The 27,677-nt window shown below is 44.1% G+C and overlaps 1 protein-coding gene across 6 annotated transcripts in view; it reads right to left on the bottom strand.

Moving 5' to 3' along the window:
• The window catches only part of SASH1 (SAM and SH3 domain containing 1), a 361,653-nt gene that overhangs the window by 134,742 nt on the left and 199,234 nt on the right, over positions 1–27,677 (bottom strand). For all 6 annotated transcript variants that reach the window (XM_078370272.1, XM_078370275.1, XM_078370277.1 and 3 more), the window contains exon 2: positions 22,853–22,981. In XM_078370272.1, coding sequence (XP_078226398.1) covers positions 22,853–22,981 — 129 coding nt within the window. The remainder of the gene's footprint in view (positions 1–22,852; positions 22,982–27,677) is intronic.

Raw genomic sequence — 27,677 nt, 5'->3', positions numbered from 1 at the left:
CCTGTAATCCCAGCACTTTGGGAGGCTGAGGCGGGTGGATCGCTTAAGGTCAGAAGTTCAAGACCAGCCTGGCCAACATGGTGAAATTCTATCTCTACTAAAAATAGAAAAAAAATTAGCTGGGCATGGTGGCAGGCACCTGTAATCCCAGTTACTCAGGAGGCTAAAGCAAGAGAACAACCTGAATCCAGGAGGCAGAGGTTGCAATAAGCCAAAATTGCATCACTGCACTGGGCACTACAGCCTGGGTGACAGAGTGAGACCCTGTCTCAAGAATAAAATTTAAAAAAGAACATAAGCTCCATAAGAGCAGCCACTTCACCCACTTCCCTCACACTGCTGCAGCCCCAGGACCTAGACCAGTGCCGGGCACATTGTAGGTGTTCAATAAATATGTGTTGGACAAATTTTTAAAAATTCATTCCCATAGTTCTCACTCCAGCCTCCAAAAGTAGGTATGGTGTTTATCCCCTTCTTATAGAAAGAGAAACTGAGGCTGAGAGAGAGACTAAATCACTTGCTCACAATCACACAGCTAATAAGTAACAATTTCTACCCCAGGCTACCTTCTTCCTGCTCTCACCCTCGCTGAACCATTCTGCTGACTCCCTAAGAGTCTCATTCAATGCTCTGCTAAAGACATTTGCATCCACAAAAATGTCCGCATGAATACACACATAGGAAGACTCTAGAAATTCTTCCCATTATATTCTTTCTGGCTGTGCCTTAAGACCTAATACTCGGCATGCCTTGGTTCTCTAACCTAATTATTTTAGAGCCTTTTTTATTTCCTTACTTCATTATTTCTGTTTTTAGTAAATATTATACTGACAAAAGTACAGACACAAATCTTGTAGGACAACTTGCCCCCGCTGTAAATATTACTGATATGCTCCTGGCTAAGGAGAGTCCCGGAAGTGACCCAAGTTTCCAGTGCTTTCCATTCTCCGAAGAGAGATGGTCATCATTCTTTAATAGTTTTTATACAGACTTTATAAAAGGGAGGAGTGATCCCCCATATATTTATTCTTTCTCTTTATTTTTTCTAATCCTTCATCATCATTCTTTTATGTTCCCCTTGGCATGTTCATACAACCAGGTTCAACTCTCCCCATAGAAAGAAGAGGGGAGCAGAGGAGAGGCCAGGGGAGGGAATGGGAGAGGGGAAGGAGGAGAGGAGGGAGGAAGGAAGGTAGGGTGGTTAATTCTCTACTCATCATTGCATCCATTCCTTCAGAGCCAAGGTGCAGACTTCTTGAATACATGCTCTACATCTACTGCCTCTATTTACCTGGCATTGATAGTTTCAGGCCATGCATCAAGCTAGGTGCTAACAGCCCAATGACGAATGGGCCTTGGATGCATTTCTCTCACTCCCACTGCTTCTCTTGAGCCCCCATTCCACAAGAATGTCCCAGCATAGCTCAACTACGGTATCATAAAGCAAGCTCCTAATCTTTGACGCACATCCTGCTTCCTCCTCCTCTCTCTCCCCTGTTAGCAGCCACACTCCCCTCCCAGCATCTTCACTTAGCCCTAGCCATTCCAATTTAGGTCAGTCAAGACCCAAATTCCACCAACAAAATGTTTCTTCTATTCATTTCCTCATTTCCATTTCTACACTTAGTGTCTTTGCTCAGGCTTTAATCTGAGCAGCACAGTAGCCTTTGGACCTGCTCTTCCTCCTCCCAAGAGCATAATACTCGGGTCATTCTCCCAATCAAAAGCTTTCCTGTGTCCCCTCTTAACAACAGAACAATGTCAAACCATTAAACTGGCTTTCAAAGTGTCCACATTACTAATGGAACCTATTCTCCAAGTCACTTAGTCTCACTGATGTAACAGAAACCAAACTTCTTTACGTTCCCTTGAGCATCCTAAACAAGACTCAAACTAATCAGATACTAAAGTAACTCAAATTACTAAACTAAAAGTAAAGAACTGTGCCTTCAACAAGCAATCAACACAGACACCGGGTTTACAGTTTACAAAATGGTGAGTATTTCCCTACGGAGTCTCATCATGAAAACTTCAGCACTATTCTGATACAGTGAGTTGCTTTAGAGAACACCCCTTTTGTTTTTTTCAACAGTAATAACATTCCTATGCTCCTTTCTCTGTATTCTTTATGATTTAGTATCCCAGTGATAGAGTTCCCATGTGTGTCCCCTCCAATCTCAGGTTGAAATGTAGTCCCCAATGGTGGATGTGGGGCCTGGTGGGAGGTGTCTGGGTCATGGGGTACATCCCTCATGAATAACCTGGTGCCCTCCTCATGGTAATGATTGGGTTCTTGCTCTATTAGTTCACCAGAAGCCAAGCAGATGCTGGTGTTGTGCTTGTATAGCCTGAAGAACCCTGAGCCAAATAAACTTTTCTTTAGAAATTATCCAGCCTCAGGTATTCCTTTATAGCAATGCAAGACAGACTGACAAAGCTTTTGCGAACACATTGCAAACTGAAGTACCTATGGTACAAAGTCTCACTTGAGAAACCAAACACTAAATGCTTCATCAAATCACTTTGCATCATTTTTAAAGCAACTATTCCTTTCATTCATGGATGCTGTAGGTGTTAACTCTAATTTATTAAAGAATTCTCTCGGATGGGTGCGGTGGCTCACACTTGTAATCTTAGCCCCCACTTTGAGTTGTCCTGCCTTTCTGGACCAAATCAATGTATTTCTTAACTGTATTTAATATCTCATGGCTCCCTAAAATGTATAAAACCAAGCTACACCCTGACCACCTTGGGCACATAGTCTCAGGACCTCCTGAGGGCTGTGTCACAGCTATGGTCACTCTTATTTGGTTCCGAATGAATCTCTTCAATTATTTAAAAAAAAAAAAAAAGGTGGGTGGATCTCCTGCCGAGGTGGGTGGATCACGAGGTCAGGAGTTCAATACCAGACTGTCCAATATGGTGAAACGCTGTTTCTACAAAACAATACAAAAATTAGCCGGGAACTGTGGCACACGCCTGTAGTCCCAGCTACTCAGGAAACTGAGATAGGAGTAACTGCTTGAACCCAGGAGGCGGAGGTTGCAGTGACTGGAGATCGTGTCACTGCACTTCAGCCTGGGTGACAGAGTAAGACTACATCTCAAAAAAAAAAGAAAAGAATTCTTCTCTCAAACTGCCAATGCCCATTTAGATACCTACTACCATTACCAGGAATAGAATGAGATACAAATTGAAATTTATGTGACAAGCAAACACTAGGTGCTAAATGATTTCTTAAGTGAACTGTAAATTTCTCAATCTTTATATCGAAACCTAGCCAAAGTAATGCTTCCGATCTGCCAAAAAATGGAACCATCTTAAACATCTTGAAATACACATACACACACACACATACATACACACACATACACACATACATACACACACATACACACACACACACATATTCCTTTAACATCTCACCTACAAGTTACAAGTCATGAGTGGCAACATTCAGTGTGGCTTCAGGCTATGAAAGGGCTATTCAACAACATGAACTATATCAAAATGGACACTAAGTATTTGAAAAACCAGTGGAAAATCTATCAAGAGTGAAACCTCCATGGACACTTGGGAGAATATTCCCATTACAGTCTTTGGGAATAAATTTTAAAACAACTGAGAATTTTAAGGGAGATTTCATGATTCATATTAAGCTCATCAAGTTGGCCAAGCACAGTGGTTCATGCCTGTAATCCCAGCACTTTGGGAGGCCGAGGCAGGCAGATCACTTAAGGTGAGGAGTTCAAGAGCAGCCTGGACAACATGCTGAAACCCATCTCTACCAAAAGTACAAAAATTAGCCTGGCGCAGTGGTGGCATAGTCACAGCTACTTGGTAGGCTGAGGCAGAAGAATCGCTTGAACCTGGGAGGTGGAGGTTGCAGTGATCCAAGATCGGGCAACTGTACTCTAGCCTCAGCAACGGAGTAAGACTCCGTCTCAAATAAACCAACATAAAATAAAATAAAAGCTCATCAAGTTTTACAAACACAATTACTAAAAGGCCAAATGGCATTTTTGTTTTCTTTTATAAAGTTTAGACACAGCCTTGTACATACTGAGGGCTCAGCACATGCTGACTGGATATAATGGCATAATACTGAATGCCATTAATCTTGTATCCTATGTTGTGTGTGTTTGTTTAGTGGTGACATTTTTTTTTATATTGTATTTCTCTTGGTCCCCACAGTACCTAATAAGGCTCAATCAATATTTAGTGACTGATTGAATCACAGAATTATATATGTAACTATATATACATATATATATGTATATATAGAACTGATGAAGTAGATTAAACAAAAATACAGAAGTGGAAGACCTTTTTATGTCTGTCACAAATGTGTGGGCAAAGCTTTTATACTATACTACTGGGTAGCTTACGGCACTACAACGTGTTGGCTCACCACGAGGTCCTCCTTACAGCGAATCCACCTTACACTGAACACTCAGATCTAATGCAATATAGTTGTTTATTTCCTTATGAAGTTTCTGTTTACTATGGAATGTCACTTTAAGTACAACTTATACTTAGGCTTGTCATATAGAGAAAATGTAATCCTAAAAATTAGGATTCATCAGTTTACAGGAAGGTACAGCTCTTGTCTCAAGAGAACCGACTTTGAGAACTTTAAGAACTTTCTGGGATAAGAAACATCTGCTGTAGATTACTAGTAATCTCTTTTGAGATTTGGATATGCAACCATTAAGTGTATCACTGTGAAGTACTGCCTTCCACAAATATTACCTTTTCCTTATAACGAAAACATACAGCTGCCCTACCATTTCAGCAGTTTCTTACAGGGAGGGCTCATCAGGACTGCTCTGGGAAGCACTCTGGTTCAGTGTCCCTCTCGCACAGGTGCACTCACACCTTCGATTTTGAGAGGTACTCAAATTTGCATCAAGCTAAGAGAAGTTTCCGTTATTGTCAGTGGTGAAAGTAATTCTCTCTCTCTCGCTCTCACTTTTTTGAGAGGGAGTCTTGCTCTGTTGCCCAGGCTGGAGTGCAGTGGTGCAATCTTGGCTCACTGTACCCTTGTCTCTGCCTCCTGGGGTTCAAGTGATTCTCCTGCCTCAGGCTCCCGAGTAGCTGGGATTACAGGCATATGTCACCATGCCTGGCTAATTTTTGTATTTTTTTTTTTTATTTTTTTAGACAGAGTCTTGCTCTGTCGCCCAGGCTACAGTGCAATAGCACAATCTCGGCTCACTGCAACCTCTGCCTCCCAGGTTCAAGAGATTCTCCTGCCTCAGACTCCCGAGTAGCTGAGATTATAGGTGCCTGCCACCACGCCAAGCTAATTTTTTGTATTTTTAGTAGAGACGGGATTTCACCATGTTGGCCAGGCTGGTCTTAAACTCCTAACCTCCTGATCCACCCGCCTCAGACTCCCAAAGTGCTGGGATTACAGGGGTGAGCCACCACGCCCAGTGATTCTCAAAGTGACTGGTCACTTGATACATGCTTCATGACTGCCTCCAGCCATTCACATTTATTAAAAACAAAAGGAAATCTTCTGTTGTCTGGCTTCAAATGTGGATTGTGGTTTTTAATGACAATCTTGAAGTCACTCAGGTAGGAAAGTTCTTACATAGCCCTGAGGTGATATTGGTATAAAACAGCCTCCTTTCTCTTGCCTTAGTAATAAGGATGGCAGCTTTCAGAGTAGTTTCAGACAATTTCAAAAAAACAAAACTGAATTGAAAGGAACTAAATCAACTTCTACATTTAATATTGTTAGTCATATAATGCCATCTATTTACAAATCTTTATAATTGGATATCCAGTTAATATTTGTTGAGCTTCTGCAAAACACGAGTCACTGTGAGGTACAAGGCATTATGGCATATGGTCTGAAGGACACAGAGAGGCAACTTAAAGCCAAGCATCCAGATGCTTAGAATTCAGCAGAAGAGATGAGAGAGGCACATGAATAATAATGCATGGTAGGAAAGCACAGACACCGTTTGAGAAGTATCATAAAAGTGCGATGCAAATACAGAAGGACAAGAGCCACTCAGCTTGGGGAACCAACAAGCACCTGCAGAGGAAGTGGCATTACAGCAGGGTGAAGTGACAAACATAGCAGGTGAATGTAGTCGAGTGACAAGTGTAGCGGGGAAAAAAGCTGGTGGGAGGGGGCAGGGGCTGTTTTTCTCCATAGCAAATCTCTTCAGTTTATGTGACAATGTAAAAACTGCAAGAGCCGGGCGCGGTGGCTCACGCCTATAATCCCAGCACTTTGGGAGGCTGAGGCGGGTGGATCACGAGGTCAAGAGATCGAGACCATCTTGGTCAACATGGTGAAACCCCGTCTCTACTAAAATACAAAAAAATTAGCTGGGCATGGTGGCGCGTGCCTGTAATCCCAGCTACCCAGGAGGCTGAGGCAGGAGAATTGCCTGAACCCAGGAGGTGGAGGTTGCCGTGAGCCAAGATCACGCCATTGCACTCCAGCCTGGGTAACAAGAGCGAAACTCCGTCTCAAAAAAACAAAAACAAAAACTGCAAGACAATGAAAGTAAGAGGGCACCTTATACCATATACAAATATTAACTCAAAATGGATCAAAGGTCTAAACGTAAGATATAAAAGTATAAAACTCCTAGAAGACAAAACAGTGAGAAAAGACTCGCAACATTGGATTTGGCATTGATTTCAGCGGATGTGACACCAAAAGCATAGGGGACAAAAGGAAAAATAAACTGGACTTCATCAGAATTATAAAAACCTTTGTGCATCAAACGACATGTTCAAGAGTGAAAAGGCACCCCAGAGAAGGGAAGAAAATATTTGCAAATCATGTATCTGATAAGGGATTAATATCCGGAATGTGTAAAGAACTTCTACAATTCAACAACAAAGAAATAAACAATCCAGCTCATAAATAGGGAAAGACTTGTAGAAACATTTCTCCAAAGAAAATATACAGGCTGTGCGTGATGGCTCAAGCCTGTCGTCTCAGCACTTTGGGAGGCTGAGGCGGGCAGATCACGAGGTCAGGAGTTCAAGGCCAGCTTAGCCAATATCGTGAAACCCAGTCTCTACTAAAAATACAAAAATTAGCTAGCCAGGCATGGTGGCAGGTGCCTATAGTCCTAGCTACTTGGGAGGCTGAGGCAGGAGAATGGCTTGAACCCCAGGAGTCGGAGGTTGCAGTGAGCTGAGATTGTGCCACTGCACTTCAGCCTAGGTGACACAGTCTCCAAAAAAAAAAGAAAGGAAAAGATGCCCCACATCACTAATATTAGGAAAATGCAAATCAAAACCATAATGAGATACCATTTTATGTCCACTAGGACAGTTATTATCAAAAAGGAAAAACAAGTGTTAGCAAGGATGAGGAGAAATCAGAACCCCTGCACTTCAGGTGGGAATGTAAAATGGTGTAGCCAGCATGGAGGTTCCTCAAAATACTAAAGGTAGAACTGCCGGATCATCCAGCAGTTCCACCTCTAAGGCATATTCCCAAAAGAAATGAAAGCAGACATATCTGTTCACTCCTGTTGATAGCAGCATTACTCACAACAGAAAAACGATGGAAGCGACCCAACTAACTGCTGATGGATAAACAAAGAAAGTGTGGTATATGGAACAGCAAAATATTATTCAGCCTCAAAAGGGAAGTCAATGCTGACACATGCTGCAAGACAGATGAACGCTGAGGACATGAATGCTAAGTGAAATAAGCCAGTCATGAAAGGACAAATACTGTAGAATTCCACCTACAGGAGGTATTGAGAATGGTCAAGTTGATAGAGGCAGAGAGCAGAATGGTGGCTGCCGGCGGATGTGCGGGGGAATAGGGAGTTGTGGAGTAGGTTCAGGGCTTCCCTTTTGCAGGATGGAAGGAGTTCTGTGGACGGTTGGTGGTGTTGGTGGAACAAAATGTAATCATACCTACTGTCCCTGAACCGCACACTCAAAATCAGTTAGGATGGTACATTTTATGTTATATATATTTTACTATAATTTTTTTAAATAACTTTTTTAAAAACCTAAAAGAATAGGGCCTGGTGGCTGACGCCTGTAATCCCAGCACTTTGGGAGGCTGAGGCGGGCAGATCACGAGGTCAGGAGATTAAGACCACTCTGGCCAACACGATGAAAACCCACCTCTACTAAAAAAAAAAAAAAATACCAAAAAAAAAAAATCATCCAGGCATGGTGGCATGTGCCTGTAGTCCCAGCTACTTGGGAGGCTGAGGCAGAAGAATTGCTTGAACCGGGGATGGGGAGGAGGTTACAGTGAGCCGAGATTGCACCACTGCACTCCAGCCTGGGCGACAGATCAAGACTCCGTCTCAAAAACAACAACAACAAAAAACTAAAAGAGTAACTCAACTTAAAAAGTTCCACCCTACTCTACACCAGTACTGTCATGGACAAGGCCTTCCTAGACCCTCGGAGTGCCTGATTCTCTCTGCTACTCCCTGCCTTCACTATGATTCCTACACGTGGCACCTAGCTCTACCTGTCCCTTGGGGCCAGACCCTTCCTTGCTTACCTGGATCCCCAAGCCCAGCACCTTGCATCTGTGCTTCACGATCCCCACAAGCTGTTGTAGAAGGTGACAGGCATATACTGGCTGCCTTTTCCACTGGGTGCTGACAGAGAGGACGCTGTTCTAAGTTTGAACACTGGCAATTAGGAATCTGTATGCAAACTATAACACTATTCCAGATGCAACAGATGAAAATAACATTAAACATATGCCAACTGCTTTTATCTATGACTTCTTTTTTTTTAATCTCTTGTAGCTCAGAAAGAGTTCGCTCATATCAGCAGTGTTCACACTGGGGCCCCAAATGCAGTCCTTCAGAGGTATCCTTTGAGCTTCCTGAGACCAGCCAAAACAAACAAGCAAAACAAAAACAAGCGGATTGCTGAACAAATTCAAATCTGACTAAAATGCTGGCTGGTGTTCAAAATTGTTATCTCCTGGGGCCGGGGCACGTGACTGGCACCCAGAAACGAGAAGAATGCCCATCTGGCCTGTTCTACAGCCCTGCCCTGCCCTATCCCATTCTGAAATTGGCATGGCAAGGGCCCAGGGCATATCTCTGCCTGCAGAAAATGTCTCTAGGTTTTCCATGACCGTGGAAGCCACTTCCAGCACAAGTTTGGAGTCCAAAGATTACGTTGTCGATTTCTGATTTTTTTTTTCCTAAGTGGCAAACTGCACTTTAAAGCTAAAGAAGACTAATTCCTAGATCAAACCACTAAGTGCAGCTTTTCTCACGATGTGCCAGGGTGCAGAAGCACAGAACTTACCCACCAGGCATAACAAGTTTCTATGGGAAAATGGAATCAGGGGTCTGACTGGGGTTTCTAAGATGAATCCACTCCACAGAGGGAAAGAGTGAGTGCATAAGCCTCAGCCTAGAGTCATTACTGGTGGCCATTTTCATCTGGGTCGTAGAGGCAGTGAGGACCCAGGAGTGAGGATGGGCTCTAGGTGGATGGAGACCAAGCCAGCCAGTGTGAGGAGGGAAGGAAAGCCAGAGGTGGCAAGGAGGAAGGCCCGCAGGAGTGAGGTGGGGCTGTGCAGAGGGATGGATGGAAAGGGAGAAGGAGCAGGCTGCCAGGGTAGTTCCTTGGTGTCTTCATTCTCAGCCCTGCTAACCGGAGCCTAGAGTAGAACGCAGTGGGGACAGGGCAGAACTTTCTGTTCTCCTCTGTGCCTTTCAACCCAAACCCCCTAGTCAAGGTGGGAAGGAGGAAGGGTCAAGGGTGGAAGGGAAGCTTTCTATTCTCCTTTCCTCCTGTGCCTCCTTCTCTCTGTTTTCCACTTCTCCTGGCAACCATGAGAAGTGGTTGCAATATTCTCACTTGCACACACATACATGCACACAGAGGTGATCATAGGCAGGAGGGGACAACTAGGTGGGCAGAACTGGGAGACAGTCAGGCCTAAGAAAGGCACAGAAAGTCACACCTAAGAAAGTCAGGCCTAAGAAAGACACTGGTTGGGCACAGTGGCTCACACCTGTAATCGCGGCACTTTGGGAGGCGAGGCGGGCATATCACAAGGTCAGGAGTTTGAAACCAGCCTGACCAATGTGGTGAAACTCTGTCTCTACTAAATATACAAAAATTAGCTGGGCATGGTGGCATGCACCTGTAGTCGCAGATACTTGGGAGACTGAGGCAGAAGAATCGCTTGAACCTGGAGGCAGAGGTTGCAGTGAGCTGAGATCGCACCATTGCACTCCAGCCTGGGCGACAGAGCAAGACTCAGTCTCAAAAAAAAGAAAAAATAGGAAAGGCACAGAAACACCCCATGTCCAGGGTGTGGTGTAGGAAGAGGAAAAGGAAGAGGCAAGCAGAGGCAAGAGCAGAAGGCAGGAGCACCCCTAGTTTGAGCAGCAAGTTCGGCAAGCTGCCCTGTGGGCAGAATCAACAATCTCTTCCTAGACTGTGACGAGCTAGCTTGGTTCCACTCCGCTTCCAACACTTGTATTAGTATTTTTTCCTTTCTGCTACTCTGCAGCTCCAGGCGACCGACCGCACAATACACTCAGTTGTGTTAAACAAAAACACTAAAGTTGCTGATGTCTTGGACAGTTCCCTATCAGATGAACAGAAAGGTCAACAGGCAGAAGGCACCAGCAACCACAGCCAGCCTGCGCTGGGGCTGCAGGTGGGGTGTTGGGAGGGAGGCTGGGGACTGGGCTGGGGGCAGGGCTGGGGTGGGGCATAGGCTGGGAGTGGGGAATGGTGGGGCTAGAGCAGCGGCTGGGCTTTGAGATGCAGGCAGTGGTGGGGGCTGGGATGGAGCTGGGAGAGGGGTTGAGGGTGTGGGAGGTGGGTGGTGCTGGGCAGGGCTGGGGGCAAGGCAGGTGGTGGGGGTTGGGGCAGAGCAGGACTGGGCTGGACTGGACTGGGCTGGGCTGGGCTGGGCTGGACTGGGCTGGGGGTGGGTGGTAAGTCAGTTTGGAAAGGACCTGAAGTACCAAGCCCATTTTTTTCTATTGTCTTGGTTTTTTGTAGTTTATCCTCAGTGGATCCTGGATGTTTATACTTGTAAACCCATTTTTAGAACAGTCTATCCCTTAGAACCATATTTAAAAAATAGGTTTACATAAGCAAATTTTACAGCATGAAAGACTTTTGTCTTATCAAATATACTTTAGCTGGGAGCCTTTCCTCCTCTAATTAGAAGTCTGAACTTCTTTTACAAAAGTCTGAAAATATGTTATGCTTTTATTAGCCAGCAGGTTCATTCTGTAATAAAGGCATTTCTTTTCCAGAATTATACTTTCAAAACTTTCTTGCTTGAAAGACTTTTCTTATTAAATATTTATGCTTATTTTTAAAACCCAAGAGTATAATAAGAAAGTCTAACTTTGTGAGTCTAAGAATGCAAATATCTCCAAATGCTGGATGAAGGCATCGTCTTCCCCACCAGTCAGTCTTGAACGCTGGCACCTCAGTGAGGTCCACACTGGTGTATGGTGTGACCTTGGTCTTCCCCACCAGGTGGTACTTTCAGGGCACTGGTTTCTGCCTCTGCCCAACCTAATCATCAGATTACTAATAACTACCTCACAGGGTTATTACAACAACTAAACAGGGTAATAGATGTACAGGTCTTGTCAACTCTAATGTGCTTTTAAAAATGTCATTTTTGGCCAGGCGCAGTGGCTTACTTCTGTAATCCCAGCACTTTGGGAGGCCAAGGCAAGCAGATCATTTGAGGTCAGAAGTTTGAGACCAGCCTTGCCAAAATGATGAAACCCTGTCCCTACTAAAAATACAAAAATAGCCTGATGTGGTGGCACACACCTATAATCCCAGCCACTTGAGAGGCTGAGGCAGGAGGATCACTTAAACCCAGGAGGTGGAGGTTGCAGTGATCTGAGATCATGCCACTGCACTCCAGCCTAGGTGACAGAGAGAGACTGTCTAAAAAAAACAAAAAAAAGTCATTTTTGTGATATTACTGCCTTCCCATACTTTGCTCCTTCCTCTTTAGTTCTTGGCAGTATTTACAGAGCAAAGCAGATAAAGTACCCTGAGGCTTAGACGTGAGAAGTTAAACTGATGATCAATGAGGCTGAATAGCTTAATTGATAATTATCATATCACTGGCATTGAAAAGATTCATCACAAATATTAAATAGTAAAACTTTCCTTAAGTTAAAATTCTCCTTTAGAAGGAAATGTTTAATCTTCAAGAATCAAGTGACTGACTCCAACGAAGAATTCAAATAAAACACCCAAACAGATCCCAAAAGATGAAAGAGATCAAAGAAATATCTTGGAGAAAAGAAACCCACACCCTGAGGAGAAGGGACATACACATACAAACAAAAATACCCTTTGAAATCACAGATGAAAATCTGTCTTCCTTTCGGCATCTTTGTTAAAAAATCATGTCTCTGCTATCACACACATTAAAAAGAAACATAACCCCCCCCCCACAGACACAACCAGATGTTCACGAATATTCATGATATGCGTCCAATTTGGTTTGGACTTGCTCTTGATTTATTTTTGATTAAGTTTCATCAGCTTCTGTTGGGGCCCATGAGATGAATGGATGGTATGTGCTGTAACACAAATTTAGAACATCTTCATATTCTAAATAATTGTTCCAGTCTCTCAAACTATCCCTTATACAGAAATTACCTATGCACAGGTCTCAGAATACAGGAGCAGCGGCTTACTCCTGAACCTAGATTCATACACCATTCTAGAGTTGGTAAAGTAAGCCTCCAATTCTTATACACAGATTGATATATCAAGGGAGAAAAAAAGCGACAACCTAATTTTCTTTGTTGAGAAGTGCAGTGAGACACTAAAGGAAAGGCAGGTGCTGTGCTCTGGGGTGTATTGAGATTTATTTTCCAAAGTTATCACATGAGCTAGTTTGTGTCCTTCCTAATACTGAAGAGCTGAAAAGTCAGGATAACTGAAGCAACTGCCATCGATTTTTTCTTTTTCTTTCTTTCTTTTTTTTCTGAGATAGGATCTTGCTCTGCTGCCCAGGCTGGAGTGCACTGGTGCGATCTCGGCTCACCGCAACCTCTGCCTCCTAAACTTCAAGCCATGGGATTTCACCATGTTGCCCAGGCCAGTCTCAAACTCCTAAGCTCAAGCGATCTATCAGCCTTGGCCTCCCAAAGTGCAGGGATGACAGTCATGAACCACCGTACCTGGCCAGCACCAAACAAATTTGCTCAACATTTCACTCTCTTGTTTTCCTCAACTTAAAATTCTTAAAACTTCCAAACTGAAAGAAAAGACAATCCCAAATGCAAACATACTGCTGGAATGGGAGCAATGGTCTTCCAATGAGAGGGAGCGAGAGAAACCTCCCACTGCTGTATGTGGTGATCCAGAGCTCAGAGCTCGACTTTTTTTTTTTTTTTTTTTTCTTCCCCCAGACTTGGTCTCACTCTGTGTCACCCAGGCTGCAGTGCAGTGGTGCTATCACGGCTCACTGCAGCCTCAACTTCTTGGGTTTAAGTGATCCTCCCACTTCAGCGGCCCCCTCCCGACCCCCAATGGCTGGGACAATGGGCATGTGCCACCATGCCCTGTCAATTTTTGCATATTTTTATAGAGTCAGGGTTTGCTATATTGCCCAGGCTGGTCTCAAAGTCCTAGGCTCAAACAATCCACCTGCCTCGGCCTCCCAAAATGCTGGGATTACAGGCATGAGCTACCACACCCAGCCCAGAGCTCAATTCTTTCTACTGTTAGTCATTTCAGTGCACAGGAGCTATCATGAGATTATCAGTCTAAAATATGGACTGCATGCATCAGGAGGACAATGTCAGGTGTGGTGCGTGACAACACCAGCACAGGCTCAGGGCTCTGCCCCAACTCTGCTGACTTCTAGGCCAGGCCCCGCAGGTGTCTGCCTAATTCCATTCCAGATGCCAACCTGCCTCCAGCCCCACACAGGGCTCTGCAGAATGGGTGGGCCCCTTGGCTTGTGCCACTCAGTCATCTCCAATAGGCCCAAATTTAGACTGTTGACATCATTGCTAAATGACATAGATACAGCTGTAGAAACCCACTCTGAGGGCCTGGAAATAAGCGAACAATCATTGCACTCCTTTAAATTGTGTCTCACTTCAAGACCATACTGCCTCTAGTGTGCTACAAATTAACATTTTTAAATAGCCTATAATTAGCTTCTGATTAGCCTAAATAAATTACACTGTAATCTTCCCTGTTAAAAGTGTATAATTGTTAAATGTAAACACTGAGATCACACTACAATTTTGGCAAACTGGTTTTAATATTCCAGGCTTCAAAAAGGCACCTGGCTGGGGCCTCATTCACCCTCTGAATGATCTTGACTCCAAAAACAGGGATGCTCCTTTCCTTCCCAAGCCATGGCCAAGCACTGGCTACCTGCTAGGTTCTGCCATCAAAGTGGCCAGCCACTTTTACATGAGTTCCTCCTAACTCTTCTCCCCAGTTAGTGTCAATTTCCTTAACATTCAGGAATGCTTTCTGTTGTATGCAAATGAAAACAACAAAGCTCAGTCTTTTTCCTTTTTTGGCAAGTACTTGTATTTAAGCAGTAGACTAGTTTGGGTTTTAATCTCCCAAACATACTACGTTTTATTAACACAAGCAAACAAAAATCATTTCTAAATGTTCAGGGGCGAGAGAAAAAGGAAGCTGAAACTGGTCGGGCACAGTGACTCAGCCTGTAATCCCAGCATTTTGGGAAGCTGAGACAAGTGGATCACCTGAGGTCAGGAGTTAGAGATCAGCCTGGCCAACATGGTCAAAGTTCATCTCCACTAAAAATACAAAAATTAGCCAGGTATGGTGACAGGCAGCTGTAATCCCAGCTACTTGGGAGACTGAGGCAGGAGAATCAATCACTTGAACCCAAGAGGCAGAGGTTCTAGTGAGCCAAGATCACGCCATTGTACCCCAGCCTAGGAAACAAGAGTGAAACTTTGTCTCATAAAAAAAAAAAAAAAAAAAGAAGCTGAAATTGTTGATGCACATTTGAAAAATCGGAAGCCCTGGCAGTTTCCGTAACTGCACAGTCTGCAAAGGTGTCTAGTGCCTAACTGTAAGGATGGAAACCCCTGAACTGACTGTAGGGTTAATAAAAAACCTTCTTAATTACCAAAGGTATGAAATGCCAAGATCAATTCTGGCACCAAGTGATCTGTTGATATCCACGTTCACACAGTGCCATGTACAAAAAATACTGACTAAATTGGAACTGGGCATTTGATTACAAATGTGACTCTGTCTGAGAGGGGCCAGAGCACAGAACTGTATCACCATCTGGCTTAAGATATAATGCCTCAGTGTATTTGACATCAAGTGTGTGAATCCCGCAGCAGAATGGTGTTCAGACTCACCATCTAATGCCCACAGATACTGATCACAACCTTCAAGTCAACTGTAGCCCGAAGCTCACTAATAATGTAAGTGAAGACAAAAGGAAACAGAACAAAAACAAATGCCATTCAGAGAAACATCTGGGCTTCAGCAGGATAACCCGGGGTAGCGGGCGGCACAGTTCTCATTCTTATCCTATGGGGATGAGAATAAGAATTCAGGGGCGCATAAGTCTTCTGTGTTTCTATGCTCTAGGGGCAGACCTGTGTTCCCTAAAAACAATGGTGACCTTGTAGACTGAGCTGGGCAGAATCTCACTTTCCTGATCATTTTCTTGAATATTCAGGAAGCTCAAATGTACAATAGAAACCTGTTTCCCACATCTTTGCTGTCTGTAGCAAATAACAAAAGAAGAGCAGTCAATGGGTTCTGTTTGGACAAAAACCCACAGAGACCGGACTATATGCACATGTCTGCATGGAGCCACGTGCAAAGCAAGAACAAGTCCACCTTGGCCCAGCAGTCAGTGATTGCGAAATGGCATTTATTCTGCTTCGCCTTGTGAATAGTAATGAATCAGAATATTCTACTTTATCTCTTTATATCATTAATAATGACCTCCCGCATATCATTTATACCATAGTTTCTAGCCACATTTACCCTCGATTTTTGGCTTTGGCCTAAACTGTGACCTCTGCCTGCGGTTACTCCCCACTGTCCACACCTCCCTCAACCAGGTCAGTCTTCGCTGTGCCTTCTGACTGGGAAGCCTGGGTATCACTTCCTCTAAGGAGTGTCATAGACCCTCTTTTGTACTCCTGCACAGCTCGGTAATAGTCTGTTGCTTATCTCATCCCCCTACCAAACTGTGACCTCTGTGTGGGCTGAGGCAGGCAGATCATGAGGTCAGGCATTCAAGACCAGTCAGACTAGCATGTTGAAACCCCGTCTCTACTAAAAATACAAAAAAAAGAAATTGGCCGGACGTAGCGGTATGCGCTTGTAATCCAGCTACTCAGGAGGCTAAGGCAGAGGAATCGCTTGAACCTGGGAGGCAGAGGTTGCAGTGAGCCAAGATCGCACCATTGCACTTCAGCCTGGGCAACAGAGCGAGATTCTGTCTCAAAACAAACAAAAAAATATATTTAAATGCTCAGTTGAATATTCACATACATGAATGAATTCACCAAATACTTATTGGGCACCTATTATGTGCCAGGCACTGTTCTCTATGCAAGGGTATCGTAGCGACCAAAATAGACCGACAAAAATCCCTGCCCTGCAACCAGGCAGGACCCACTGGAAGGGACAAGAAGCAACTTTACAGGTGTTTGGAGGTGTTCTCTATCATGTTGGACTGTGGGTGACATGGGTATATCTATTTGATGAAGTTATACAACTAACATTTGTGCATTTCAATGTATGTAAGTTATGCTTCACAACAAAATTTTTTAAAAACATAGTAATCATTAAGTGTGAGTGGGGAGTAAAGGTGAAACGATGGCAGAATGCTGCCAGCTGTAGATGCGGGTAACAGGCACAGGACGTTCGGGATATTATAATCCTTACAGTTGTTCACATTTCCAAAGTAAAAAAGCTATAAAAAATTCCTTGCACTCACATGAATAGATATTAATGAAGTAGAAGTAATGGATACTCTTCAGCATCACTGCAGGAATTTTTCAATTCAGAAAAGAAAGGAAGGGAAAGAAATGAACAGTTACAGTCACTTATGAGGGCAGCAGTTTTTTTTTAAATTTAACCCTCTAATGACTTTGAGATATTTACCCTCATTTTATAAATTGGGAAACTGAGGCCAGGTGAGGTTACTCCACTTGCCAGGTGAGTAAAGGAGCCAGAATTTGAATCAAGTCTGTGACTCCCTCAGCCTCTTTCCATCACTGTTTCTTACACCCTCTTGCCTACTGCACCAAGCCCAGGGTAGCTCTTGCTCCTGCTTGGAGAGGGGGTGCGACAGTCAGAGGAGGCTCCGGCATTAGGGGCAGTCACAATGACACTATTCTTACTGCCTCTGTCTTCATCCAGAATTACATTTGGAAGGTTTAGGTTATTAAAATTGCCAGGAATAATAAGTCATTCCTGTACCATAAACAATGGTTCGTTCTTTCTTTCTTTCGTCTGTCTCTCTCTCTCTCTTTCTTTCTTTCTCTCTCTCTTTCTTTCTTTCTCTCTCTTTCTCTCTCTCTTTCTTTCTTTCTCTCTCTCTTTCTTTCTTTCTCTTTCTTTCTCTCTTTCTCTCTCTTTCTCTCTCTCTCTCTTTCTTTCTTTCTTTCTCTCTCTCTCTCTTTCTTTCTTTCCTTTCTTTCTTTCATCTGTCTGTCTGTCTGTCTCTCTCTCTCTCTCTCTCTCTCTCTCTCTCTCTCTCTCTCTTTGAGATGGAGTCTTACTTTAGCACCCAGACTGGAGTGCATTGGCATGATCTCGGCTCACTGCAATCTCCGCCTCCCAGGTTCAAGTGATTCTCCTGTCTCAGCCTCCCAAGAAGCTGGGATTACGGGTGCACACCAACACACCTGGCTGATTTTGTACTTTTGGTAGAGATGGGGTTTCACCATGTTAGCCAGGCTCGTCTCAAACTCCTGACTTCAGGTGATCTGCCTGCCTTGCCCTCCCAAAGTGCTGGGATTACAAGTGTGAGCCACTGCACCTGGCCAGCAACGGTTCTGCTATGAGCTTTCACAGTTACAATATGAAATATTTTTATTGATATTCCTGCTCCTTGAAGACCTCAGTGCATCTCCACCTGAGCTCCCTTTTCCTTGTATTCACACAGTCATGACAACAACTTGGCACAGAAGCTGGGTTAGCCTTCAGCTGCTGATGAGTATGTCATCATCAACAGAGCACTGCTGGAGGCAGGGACTTCTCTGTCAGCTCGCCACATCAACAACTGCACAAACTAGTTTTCTGCCAAAACCCACACAGATTCCACCTAAAAGATGCTGAGGAAGCTGATACTGCCAGTAATACGAGGCCACCTTGAGTGTGGTCCTTTCCTGACCACCATGTCATTCTGACAGATGTCAGACTTAGCATCACTCGAGTTGGGCCATTATGGACTTGGAAAGCTACTGCCATTTCTGATTGCAGCTTCTCCCAGCCAAAAAAACACACGGTGCCCAGGGACTGTGCCAAATGTGGAGAGATATGGGCAACTTCCCTGCTGTTCACAAACACCAATGTCCCAATCCCCAGCAGAAGGAGCGGCTGTGGGCCAAACGCACGGTTCCTGTAAGGGCCTATTTGGTGCTAAATCAAAACTCTCACCATAGTTGTAAATGTGAATCATAATCTCTGTTTATACTGTTGAATTTTTACCCATCTGTACTCTCTGTTGTCTTTATGAAAATTAACTGGCCCCAAAGACACTTTATCAAATGTATTACTCCAGTCAGGATCCGGGTGAATAAGTCCTAGAGAAAGAGCTGACATCCAGTCCAGAAAGTTAATTACTAATATAATTATCCAAACCTTTTATTTTTCAGGGGTAAATCAAGCCACTCTGTGGGTTGAGTGTCCTTTTGCTTGTTCTCCAGTTGACACATAATTAGCTCTTAAGGACAATGCATTTGTTGACTTTTTAAAGCCAAACACAAATATCTAAGTATCTATTCTATCTGCAGACTATTTCCTCAATCTCCAAAATTCACCCAGAAGACTTAGAATGAAACAAAGCTATAAACCAATTCAACCCATTACCCAAAATTCTGTCCTCAAGGCTGTCTTCTAATTGACTTTTTCTAGAGTGAACGCTACAAATCTAATGCTACTTTTCCCCTGTAAAATGTTTGAGGCTTCTAATATGTTACTGCATATTTCCTCTTCTGCTTTTAACAGATTATTTCTTCTCAAAGCCATCTCACATTCAGCTTTGACAGGGCTGCTAACAAACACAGAAAGAAATTGGCCGGCCACGGCGGCTCACACCTGTAATCCCAACACTTTGGGAGGCCGAGGCGGGTAGATCACCCGAGGTCAGGAGTTCGAGGCCAGCCTGACCAACATGATGAAACTCTGTCTCTACTAAATACAAAAAATTAACTGGGAGTGGTAGCGCACACCTGCAATCCCAGCTACTCGGGAGGCTAAGGCAGGAAAATGGCTTGAACCCGGGAGGCGGAGGTTGCAGTGGGCCAAGATGGCGCCATTGTACTCCAACCTGGGCAACAAGAGCAAAAAAGAAGAAAGGAAAGGAATGGGAGGGGAGGGGAGGGGAGGAAAGGAGGAAAGAAAGAAATTATTAAACCGCAGGTCCTCAGACCTGAAGTTGCTCCAACCAAGCAGCCGAAGGGAAGGCAGATTATTTACTTGTCTGAAGGCAGAATTGAAAGATTAGAAATATATGTCAAATTCCGATGCAATAAAAGGGAACATTACAGATGGGATGTCAAGGTTTTCAAGGAAATTAGTTCCCATCAGGAGTCAAGCGTGTGATGAGCTAAGCACTGTGAGAGGGAACTTTCAGTAGGCTGACGGTGCTGTGTGTGTAGCCTAAATGATGACTAACTTCGAAACACACCTAACACAGACATCTAGACTCCTGAATCATGTGACTGACACATGAAACATCTGACACCTAACCTGATCCTCGCCAGCTTTAGAATTTCCCTCTTCCACTGCAACTTGTCTGGAACTTCATAGAAAGAGAATGTGAATATGCCAACTTGGGGTCTTACTTGCTAAATACAATTTAAAGAATGAACAGTCATGCTTCCAGCCCGGCTTGAATCAGCTCCCATCAGTTTTACCCACCACCAAATTCTTGCACCTTTGATGGGAACTAATTAAGCTCATGTGGTGTTTTTCTCCCCCAGACTGTCTTTTGTGGTTCTGAGACAGAGCGCACCAAATTAGCCCCATCTGTCTGAATGAGAAGGAGGTTGTTTATCCCACCTACAGGCAGCTTTCTCTCCTACCTGGAAGCTGCCTTCCAAGGTTCCCAAACACCAGGGGATGACGATGGTAACCTCAACTCCTAACCAGCTAGAATCCTGAGAAGAGCAGTTTAGTGTGCGAACCGTCTTCTGCCAGTTCAAAGCAATCATTTCCTCACACAGCAAAACATCTGAAGATGCCACAAAGAATCCTACCAGACTTTCATTCTAGGCAAGAATTGCAACGTTCAAGAATTCAGGGCATTATGCAATATTTAAGTTGTCCTGTGGTAATCTTGACAAAATGAAAGGATTTTTCCTTAACTATGCTCCATCAGGAGAACCTAATGAATTTTAAGAATGTGGGTCGGGCATGGCGGCTCACGCCTGTAATCCCAGCACTTTGTAAAGCCGAGGCAGGTGGATCACGAGATCAAGAGATCAAGACTATCCTGGCCAACATGGTGAAACCCCATCTCTACTAAAAATACAAAAATTAACTGGGTTGTGGTGGCATGCGCCTGTAATCCCAGCTACTTGGGAGGCTGATGAGGCACCAGAACCTGCGAGACTGAGAGAAAAGAAAAGAAAGAAAACAAAAGAAAAAAGAAAAGAAGAGAGTGTGTGGGAGTCTTTAGACACATGAAACTACTTTCCTCTAAAGGAGGAAAGAACCCCAGCATTCACACATGTGAAGGGACAAAGTTAAAGGAAAGAAGCTGGGCTGGGCGCGGTGGCTCAAGCCTGTAATCCCAGCACTTTGGGAGGCCAAGGCGGGTGGATCACGAGGTCAACAGATCGAGACCATCTTGGTCAACATGGTGAAACCCCGTCTCTACTAAAATTACAAAAAATTAGCTGGGCACGGTGGTGCGTGCCTGTAATCCCAGCTGCTCGGGAGGCTGAGGCAGGAGAATTGCCTGAACCCAGGAGGCGGAGATTGCGGTGAGCCCAGATTGCGCCATTGCACTCCAGCCTGGGTAGCAAAAGTGAAACTCCGTCTCAAAAAAAAAAAAAAAAAAGGAAAGAAGCCGTTGACAACACTGCCGCCCACCTGGGCCGAGGCGTCAAGCTCCCCAGGTGATGGCTCTTGGCCCCTGGATGACACTTCTCAGCCTCAGTCAACCTTACCTCCCATCCCTGCAATTACTAAATGGGTGAACATAAAACAAAGAGAATCAATTACTATTTGGCAGTCATGATATCACGTTACTCCTGATCCACGAAATCTTTACTTGGTTAAGAAAAGAAATAATAGTATCTAAGAACGTCATAGTCTTCCAGTGGAAACAGATTGTGTTCACTTACAGAATATATAGCAGTGTTTCCCAACCACTTGCTGGGTCCTTTATATGAGAGGAACCACAGAACCCTTGTATATAACATAAAAGTAATTATTAACAAAAGAATTCTCTGTTCTTAATTAGTTCTAAATTAGTTACTTAATTATTATTTTTTGTGTGTGCTCACCCTAAGGAGATAAATAGGAGGTGGGAGGAGGATAAATTAGGATTCAATTGAATCAGCAGTTTTTAAAACACTTTTTAAAGGCAAAGGAACTCTGTTATTTAAAACATATCCATGCAACCCCCCACTATATGAGATGCTCCAAAGGAACGGGTCTGGATAGGGAGATACAGAGGGTTGAACGCTTTCTTCTGCCTCAACCCCACTTCTTAAGGAGGTCCTGAGGTTGGCATAATGAAACAAATCTATTTGAAAGGCATGAAACTAAAATGAATCCAACAGTAAGATATTTAAGTTGATAAATGCAGAAGCTTCAGTATGATATTTTATAACAAATATACAATTTTCAACTAGTAGTGCACATGTAAATTATATATATAGCACTGCGCTATTCAGTTACTGTTTATCACGTACAAGTCCAAATGTGCCACTGATTGTACACATAAAGGTTTTCACAAACAGCCACATTTATTTCCGTGCACCTGAGCCAGAGGAGAATATAGCCATGAAAGACGGTAATGGCACAGAAGTCTCAAGGACAGGGAATGTGAGCTACAATAAAAAGTTAAATAATAAAGGAAGAAGCGATTTTTAAAAATATATAGATGCAGCATTGTTTTGCCGAATGTCTTTAGTAGTGGACTGGCTTTGCGGATTTTTAAATGCCCACAAAAACACTGAAAGGATACTGCCTAAAATGCCATCGTGGTGATTGCTAGGTGAGAGACTACAGGTGATTTATTGTTCCTTTAAATTTTATCTTGCTTTCCAAAGAAAGAAAAGAAAAAAGGAACAGAAGTCCAGGGGGAGCTAGCCTGGACACGCTTTGGGCTTAGAGTCACTAAAAAATGTAGTATACACCGGTGAATAGTAAAAACATACTTTTCCCTTGAGTTAAAAAAAATAAAATAAAAATCTATTCTTTTAATGAATGCATAGGTTCCATCCTATTGCCCCAGCCAACACTCACTCAGTTTGATATCTGCAGCAGAACCGGGTCAGTCCTTTAGGGATCTGAACTCTTTACCCCACACAAGTGCAGCAGCCTACCGATTGATACCCCAGGAACTTCAAGCACTGGGAGAAGGACCAGGGAGAAGCCCAAATCGGAGCAGCCCGGCTCAGAGAAGCACCTCCCCAGGGCCCCCACTCACCACTTCCAGGTCTTGGGAAACCCGCCGTTTCCGTAGCTCCTCCATCCTCTCGCACACGTCGGAGAAACAGGTGTTGTAATAGTCTGCATACTGCTGTGCCAGGTCATCGATGTTTCCCAGTGAACCGTCCTGAAAGGGTAGAAACACAAAAGCGGTCAGTTCACCCTGGAAAAGCCCACAGCCATCGGACCTCCCCCTATGCAGAGTTTACAGTCATAATGGCTGGCATTTAAGTAGGCAACATCAAGTGCCAGGTTGTTTTACATGCAAGATCTCCTACTCCTCAGGACAGCCCTCTGAGACGGACCTGTTTTTTCCCTGACTTGTATTGATGGGTAAACAGTAGCTCAAAGAAGTAAAGCCATGAATCCCAGGACTAAGAAGCACAGAGGCCAGCTCTCCAACCCCGGACGGCTGGTGCCAACGCCAGGGTCTTCAACCCCCATCTCTCTACCTGCCTGGCAGGGCTAAAAGAGGAAACCCCAAGGAAACACCTTCAGCGAAGGTGCTGTGTGAGGAAAAGGCCCCTAATGGCCAGTGTGGCCCCTGGCCTACACCACCACCTCCTGGGAAGCTCATAAAAGAGACAGATGTTAGGACCCCTCCCAGGGATTCCGATGGGAGCCTGAGAATTCAGGAACCAAAGGAGAATTGCATCTGAGACGAATCTCACTGTACCTCTCAGGAGACCCTCAGAACAGTGCAAAGTCTTTTTATTCATTAGTCATTAGTGTTCATTAATATTCATTATTATTATGGTCATCAATATTCATATTCTTCATTAGACTTATTATTTATTAGGCATTCCAAGTCCAAGTGCAAGAGTACATGTCACAAATTCACCTGCATAAATGAGTAAACATGTCACTTGTTTTTTTCCCCAAGGCAAGTGCCATGTAGTTGCTCTAGAGCTCATTCTGAGTTTCTACCCAGCTTCACTGTGCCTGGTACTGGTGAAGTGGCCTTAGGCACATCTCTTAGCCCCCGAGGAACACTGGAATAATCACAGCACCTACTGCAGTGAGGACTACTGGAATACCATGTGTGACGCACTTAGACCTTACCGGCTCGTGTAGCCCCCCCAGCATGTAATAAGTGCTAAAAATTGATTTCAGTGTAATCCTCACTGCAAGACTACGTTCCGTACTATAGTCTTCCTTTAGAGCAATGGATTTTTAGGTGCACATCTGAACATACAGGGAGGATGACAGAAATGCTTTGAACATTAGTAAGTTATGCCATTTCTTCTATCAATTCATTCATTCAGAAAGACCTCTTCCTCTCCTTGGCTCTTTTTTTTAAGCTCTCAACATGCCTGCTCTTTGGTATAAATAAATGACTTTACCAAGGCAACCAAGGAAACTACGACTTTTAGACCACCTAAAACCACACACACATTTTCCATTTTACAGACTGCTTGTCAACCCCTTCGGTTATTTAATGTTGGTGCACTGCCCATAGCAACACATGGCTAACACTGCAACACACGCTTTACACGCCTAAAACAGGCTTAGATGCAAGTGAGTCTTGGGAGCTGGATTTCTCCCAAAGCCTTTCTGCTAAAGACCTCCACCCTGGTCAGGAGGTCTCGGGCAGAGCAAGGATCATCTCTATCCCACTTCTGCATTCACTGATTTTACAGAACCAAGGGAGAGGAGAAACAGAAATGGGAAAAAATGATGCTTTAGAAAAAAAGCTCCTTGCTGGCCAGGCGCAATGGCTCACACCTGTAATCCCAGCACTGTGGGAGGCCAAAGTGGTCAGACTATGAGGTGAGTAGTTCGAGACCAGACTGACCAACATGGTGAATGCTGCCCCTACTAAAAATAGAGAAATTCCCTGGGCACAGTGGCACATGCCTGTAGTCTCAGCTACTCGGGAGGCTGGAGAATCACTTGAACCCGGGAGGTGGAGGTTGCAGTGAGCCAAGATCGTGCCACTGTATTCCAGCCTCGGCGACACAGCAAGACTCCATCTCAAAAAAAAAAAGAAAAAAAAGCTCCTTGCTTCACCACCAATAACATGTTCTGCATTTGAGCTGATTGCCTTAGAGTTCCTAGCACAGTGTGGAGACCGGAAGGACTCTTCTAAGACCAATAAGAAACGTGTCTGGACAAAAGTCACTCCTTCACTACAGTCACTCTTGTCTGTCTGAGTTGACAGCCTGGACTGACACAGCAGGCAAGGTGGGAGACCCCTCCTCTTCAAAATGTCTATTGTCAAGTGTGCAGTAGAAAAATAACAAAGGTCAAGACGGAATCTGCTGCTGCCCCCCTGAGGACAGGCACCGTGGCACTCAGCCTCCTCACCTCTGCAGTACTGCCTCCAGGAGAGGAAACTTCCTGAAAACAGAATCAGGGCCCGGGGCAGCTCACGCCTGTAATCCCAGTGCTTTGGGAGGCCGAGGGGGGTGGATCACCTGAGACCTGGAGTCTGAGACCATCCTGGCCAACATGGTGAAACCCCATCTCTACTAAAAATACAAAAATTAGCCGGTCATGGTGGTGCACGCCTGCAATCCCAACTACTCAAGAGGCCGGGGCACGAGAATTGCTTGAACTCAGGAAGCAGAGATTGCAGTGGGCTAAGATCACACCACTGTTCAGGCTGGGTGACAGAGTGAGACTGTCTCAAAAACAAAACAAAAACCCAGACTCTGTCTTGGGAGAAGAGGGAGCCAGGACAGAATATCTTAGGTGGGGTTCCTGAAATATGCATGATAAACTGATATTAGGATCCTGAGGATCCCCGACTCATCGCTACTCAACCACACATGTCCCAGAGCCACAACTCGACCAGCTCCATCTATGGTCTCCCAGTGGCCCAACCTTCAACCTGCCACCCCAATGACCTTGCTAACAGATCTCACCGAGTCTTCCCCACTGAGAGCCTTCCATGCCCATCACCCATCCTACAGTATAAACCTCAAATGGAGAGATCCAAGATGGCTGATCACTAATAGCTCGGGATTGTAGCTCCCAGTGAAAGCTCAGAGAACGAGAGGACACCACACTTTCAGACAAATTTTCATCGCTCACGGACCAGCAGATTTCTAGTGGAGGAGCCCCACGTGCCGCCAGCGCGACTCTTGTAGCCGGCGCAGCGGTTTTGCCAGCGCCTTGGCGCGGCAGCTCTTCATGCAGAGTAAACAGGACTGGTTCCCTTAGTGACCGGTGTTTGGAGCTCCGGGAAGGCAGAGCCACTTGTTGCGGACTCAAGAAGGAAGCCAGACCAGAGATTCCCGGGCAGAAGAGCACCATCAGTCTTATCACTGCTATTTTGGCTGGCGCAGTGGGTTGCTTGAATCCCAGCACTGGGAATCAATAAATTGGATGTCGACTCAGAAACCTAATTAGAAAGATGGTAATTGTAAAGACGACAGATGGACAAATTTATAATAAAGGGAAAAAACCAGCCTAAGAAGGCCGAGCATACCCAAAATCAGAACCCCTCTCCCTCTACAGGGGATTGCAGTTCCTCATCAGCAACGGAACAAGCCCTGATGGAAAAGGACTGTGTTCCATTATCTGAAGTAGGCTTCAGAAGGCGGATGATAAGAAACTTCTGGGAATTAAAAGAACTTGTTCTAACCCAGTGTAAAGAAACTAAGAACTTTGAAAAAAGGTTTGATGAAATGCTGAAAAGAATAGACAATATAGAGAGGAATATAAATGAACTAACGGAGTTGAAAAATACAACACGAGAACTTAGTGAAATATGCACAAGTTTAAATAGCAGAATGGATCAAGCAGAAGAAAGGATATCAGAGGTCGAAGACCAACTTAAGGAAATAAAATTACAAGACAAGAATAGAGAAAAAAGGATGAAAAGGAATGAGCAAAGTCTCCAAGAAATATGGGACTAAACGTAGGTTTAACTGGTGTACCTGAATGTGATGGAGAGAATGAATCCAAGCTGGAAAATACTTTTCAGGATATTATCCAGGAAAATTTTCCCAATCTAGCAAAGCAGGACACAATTCAACCCCAGGTAATACAGGAACACCACAAAGATATTCCTCAAGAAGAGCAACCCCAAGGCACATAATCGTTAGATTCACCAGGATCGAAACGAAGGAGAAAATACTAAGGGCAGCCAGAGAGAAAGGCCAGGTTACCCATAAAGGGAAGCCTATTAGACTTAACAGCATATCTCTCAGCAGAAACCCTACAAGCCAGAAGAGAGTGGGGGCCAATATTCAACATACTTAAAGAACAGAACTTTCAGCCTAGAATCTCATATCCTGCCAAACTAAGCTTCACAATTGAAGGAAAAATAAAATCTTTTATGAACAAGCAAGTACTCAGAGATTTTATTACCACCAGGCCTGCTTTACAAGAACTTCTGAAAGAAGCATTATACATAGAAAGGAACAACCAGTATGAGCCTTTCTAAAAATACACCAAAAAGTAAAGAGCATCAACATGAAGAATTTACATCAACAAATGGATAAAATAGCCAGTTAACATCAAATGGCAGTAACCCTAAATGTAAATCGACTAAATCCCCCAATCACAAGATACAGCCAAAACCTAACGGTATATCCAAAGATACACAAAGACTCAAAACAAAGGGTTGGAGAAAAATTTACCAACCAGATGGAGGGCAAAAATAAATAAATAAACAAAAAGCAGGAGTTAAAATTCTCACATTTGATAAAATAGATTTCAAAGCAACAAAGATACAGTGGTAAAAGGATCAATGTAACAATAAGAGATCTTAATACCCAGATACATAAGACCCATAATGAGATTTAGGCTCAACGAGACAGAAAATTAATAAGGATCTCCAGGACTTCAACTCAGATCCAGAACAAGTAAACTCA

The sequence above is a fragment of the Callithrix jacchus genome, chromosome 4 (genome assembly GCF_049354715.1).
Source record: "Callithrix jacchus isolate 240 chromosome 4, calJac240_pri, whole genome shotgun sequence".
NCBI classification, from domain to species: domain Eukaryota; kingdom Metazoa; phylum Chordata; class Mammalia; order Primates; family Cebidae; genus Callithrix; species Callithrix jacchus.
This window is presented reverse-complemented; position numbering and strand designations above follow the sequence as displayed.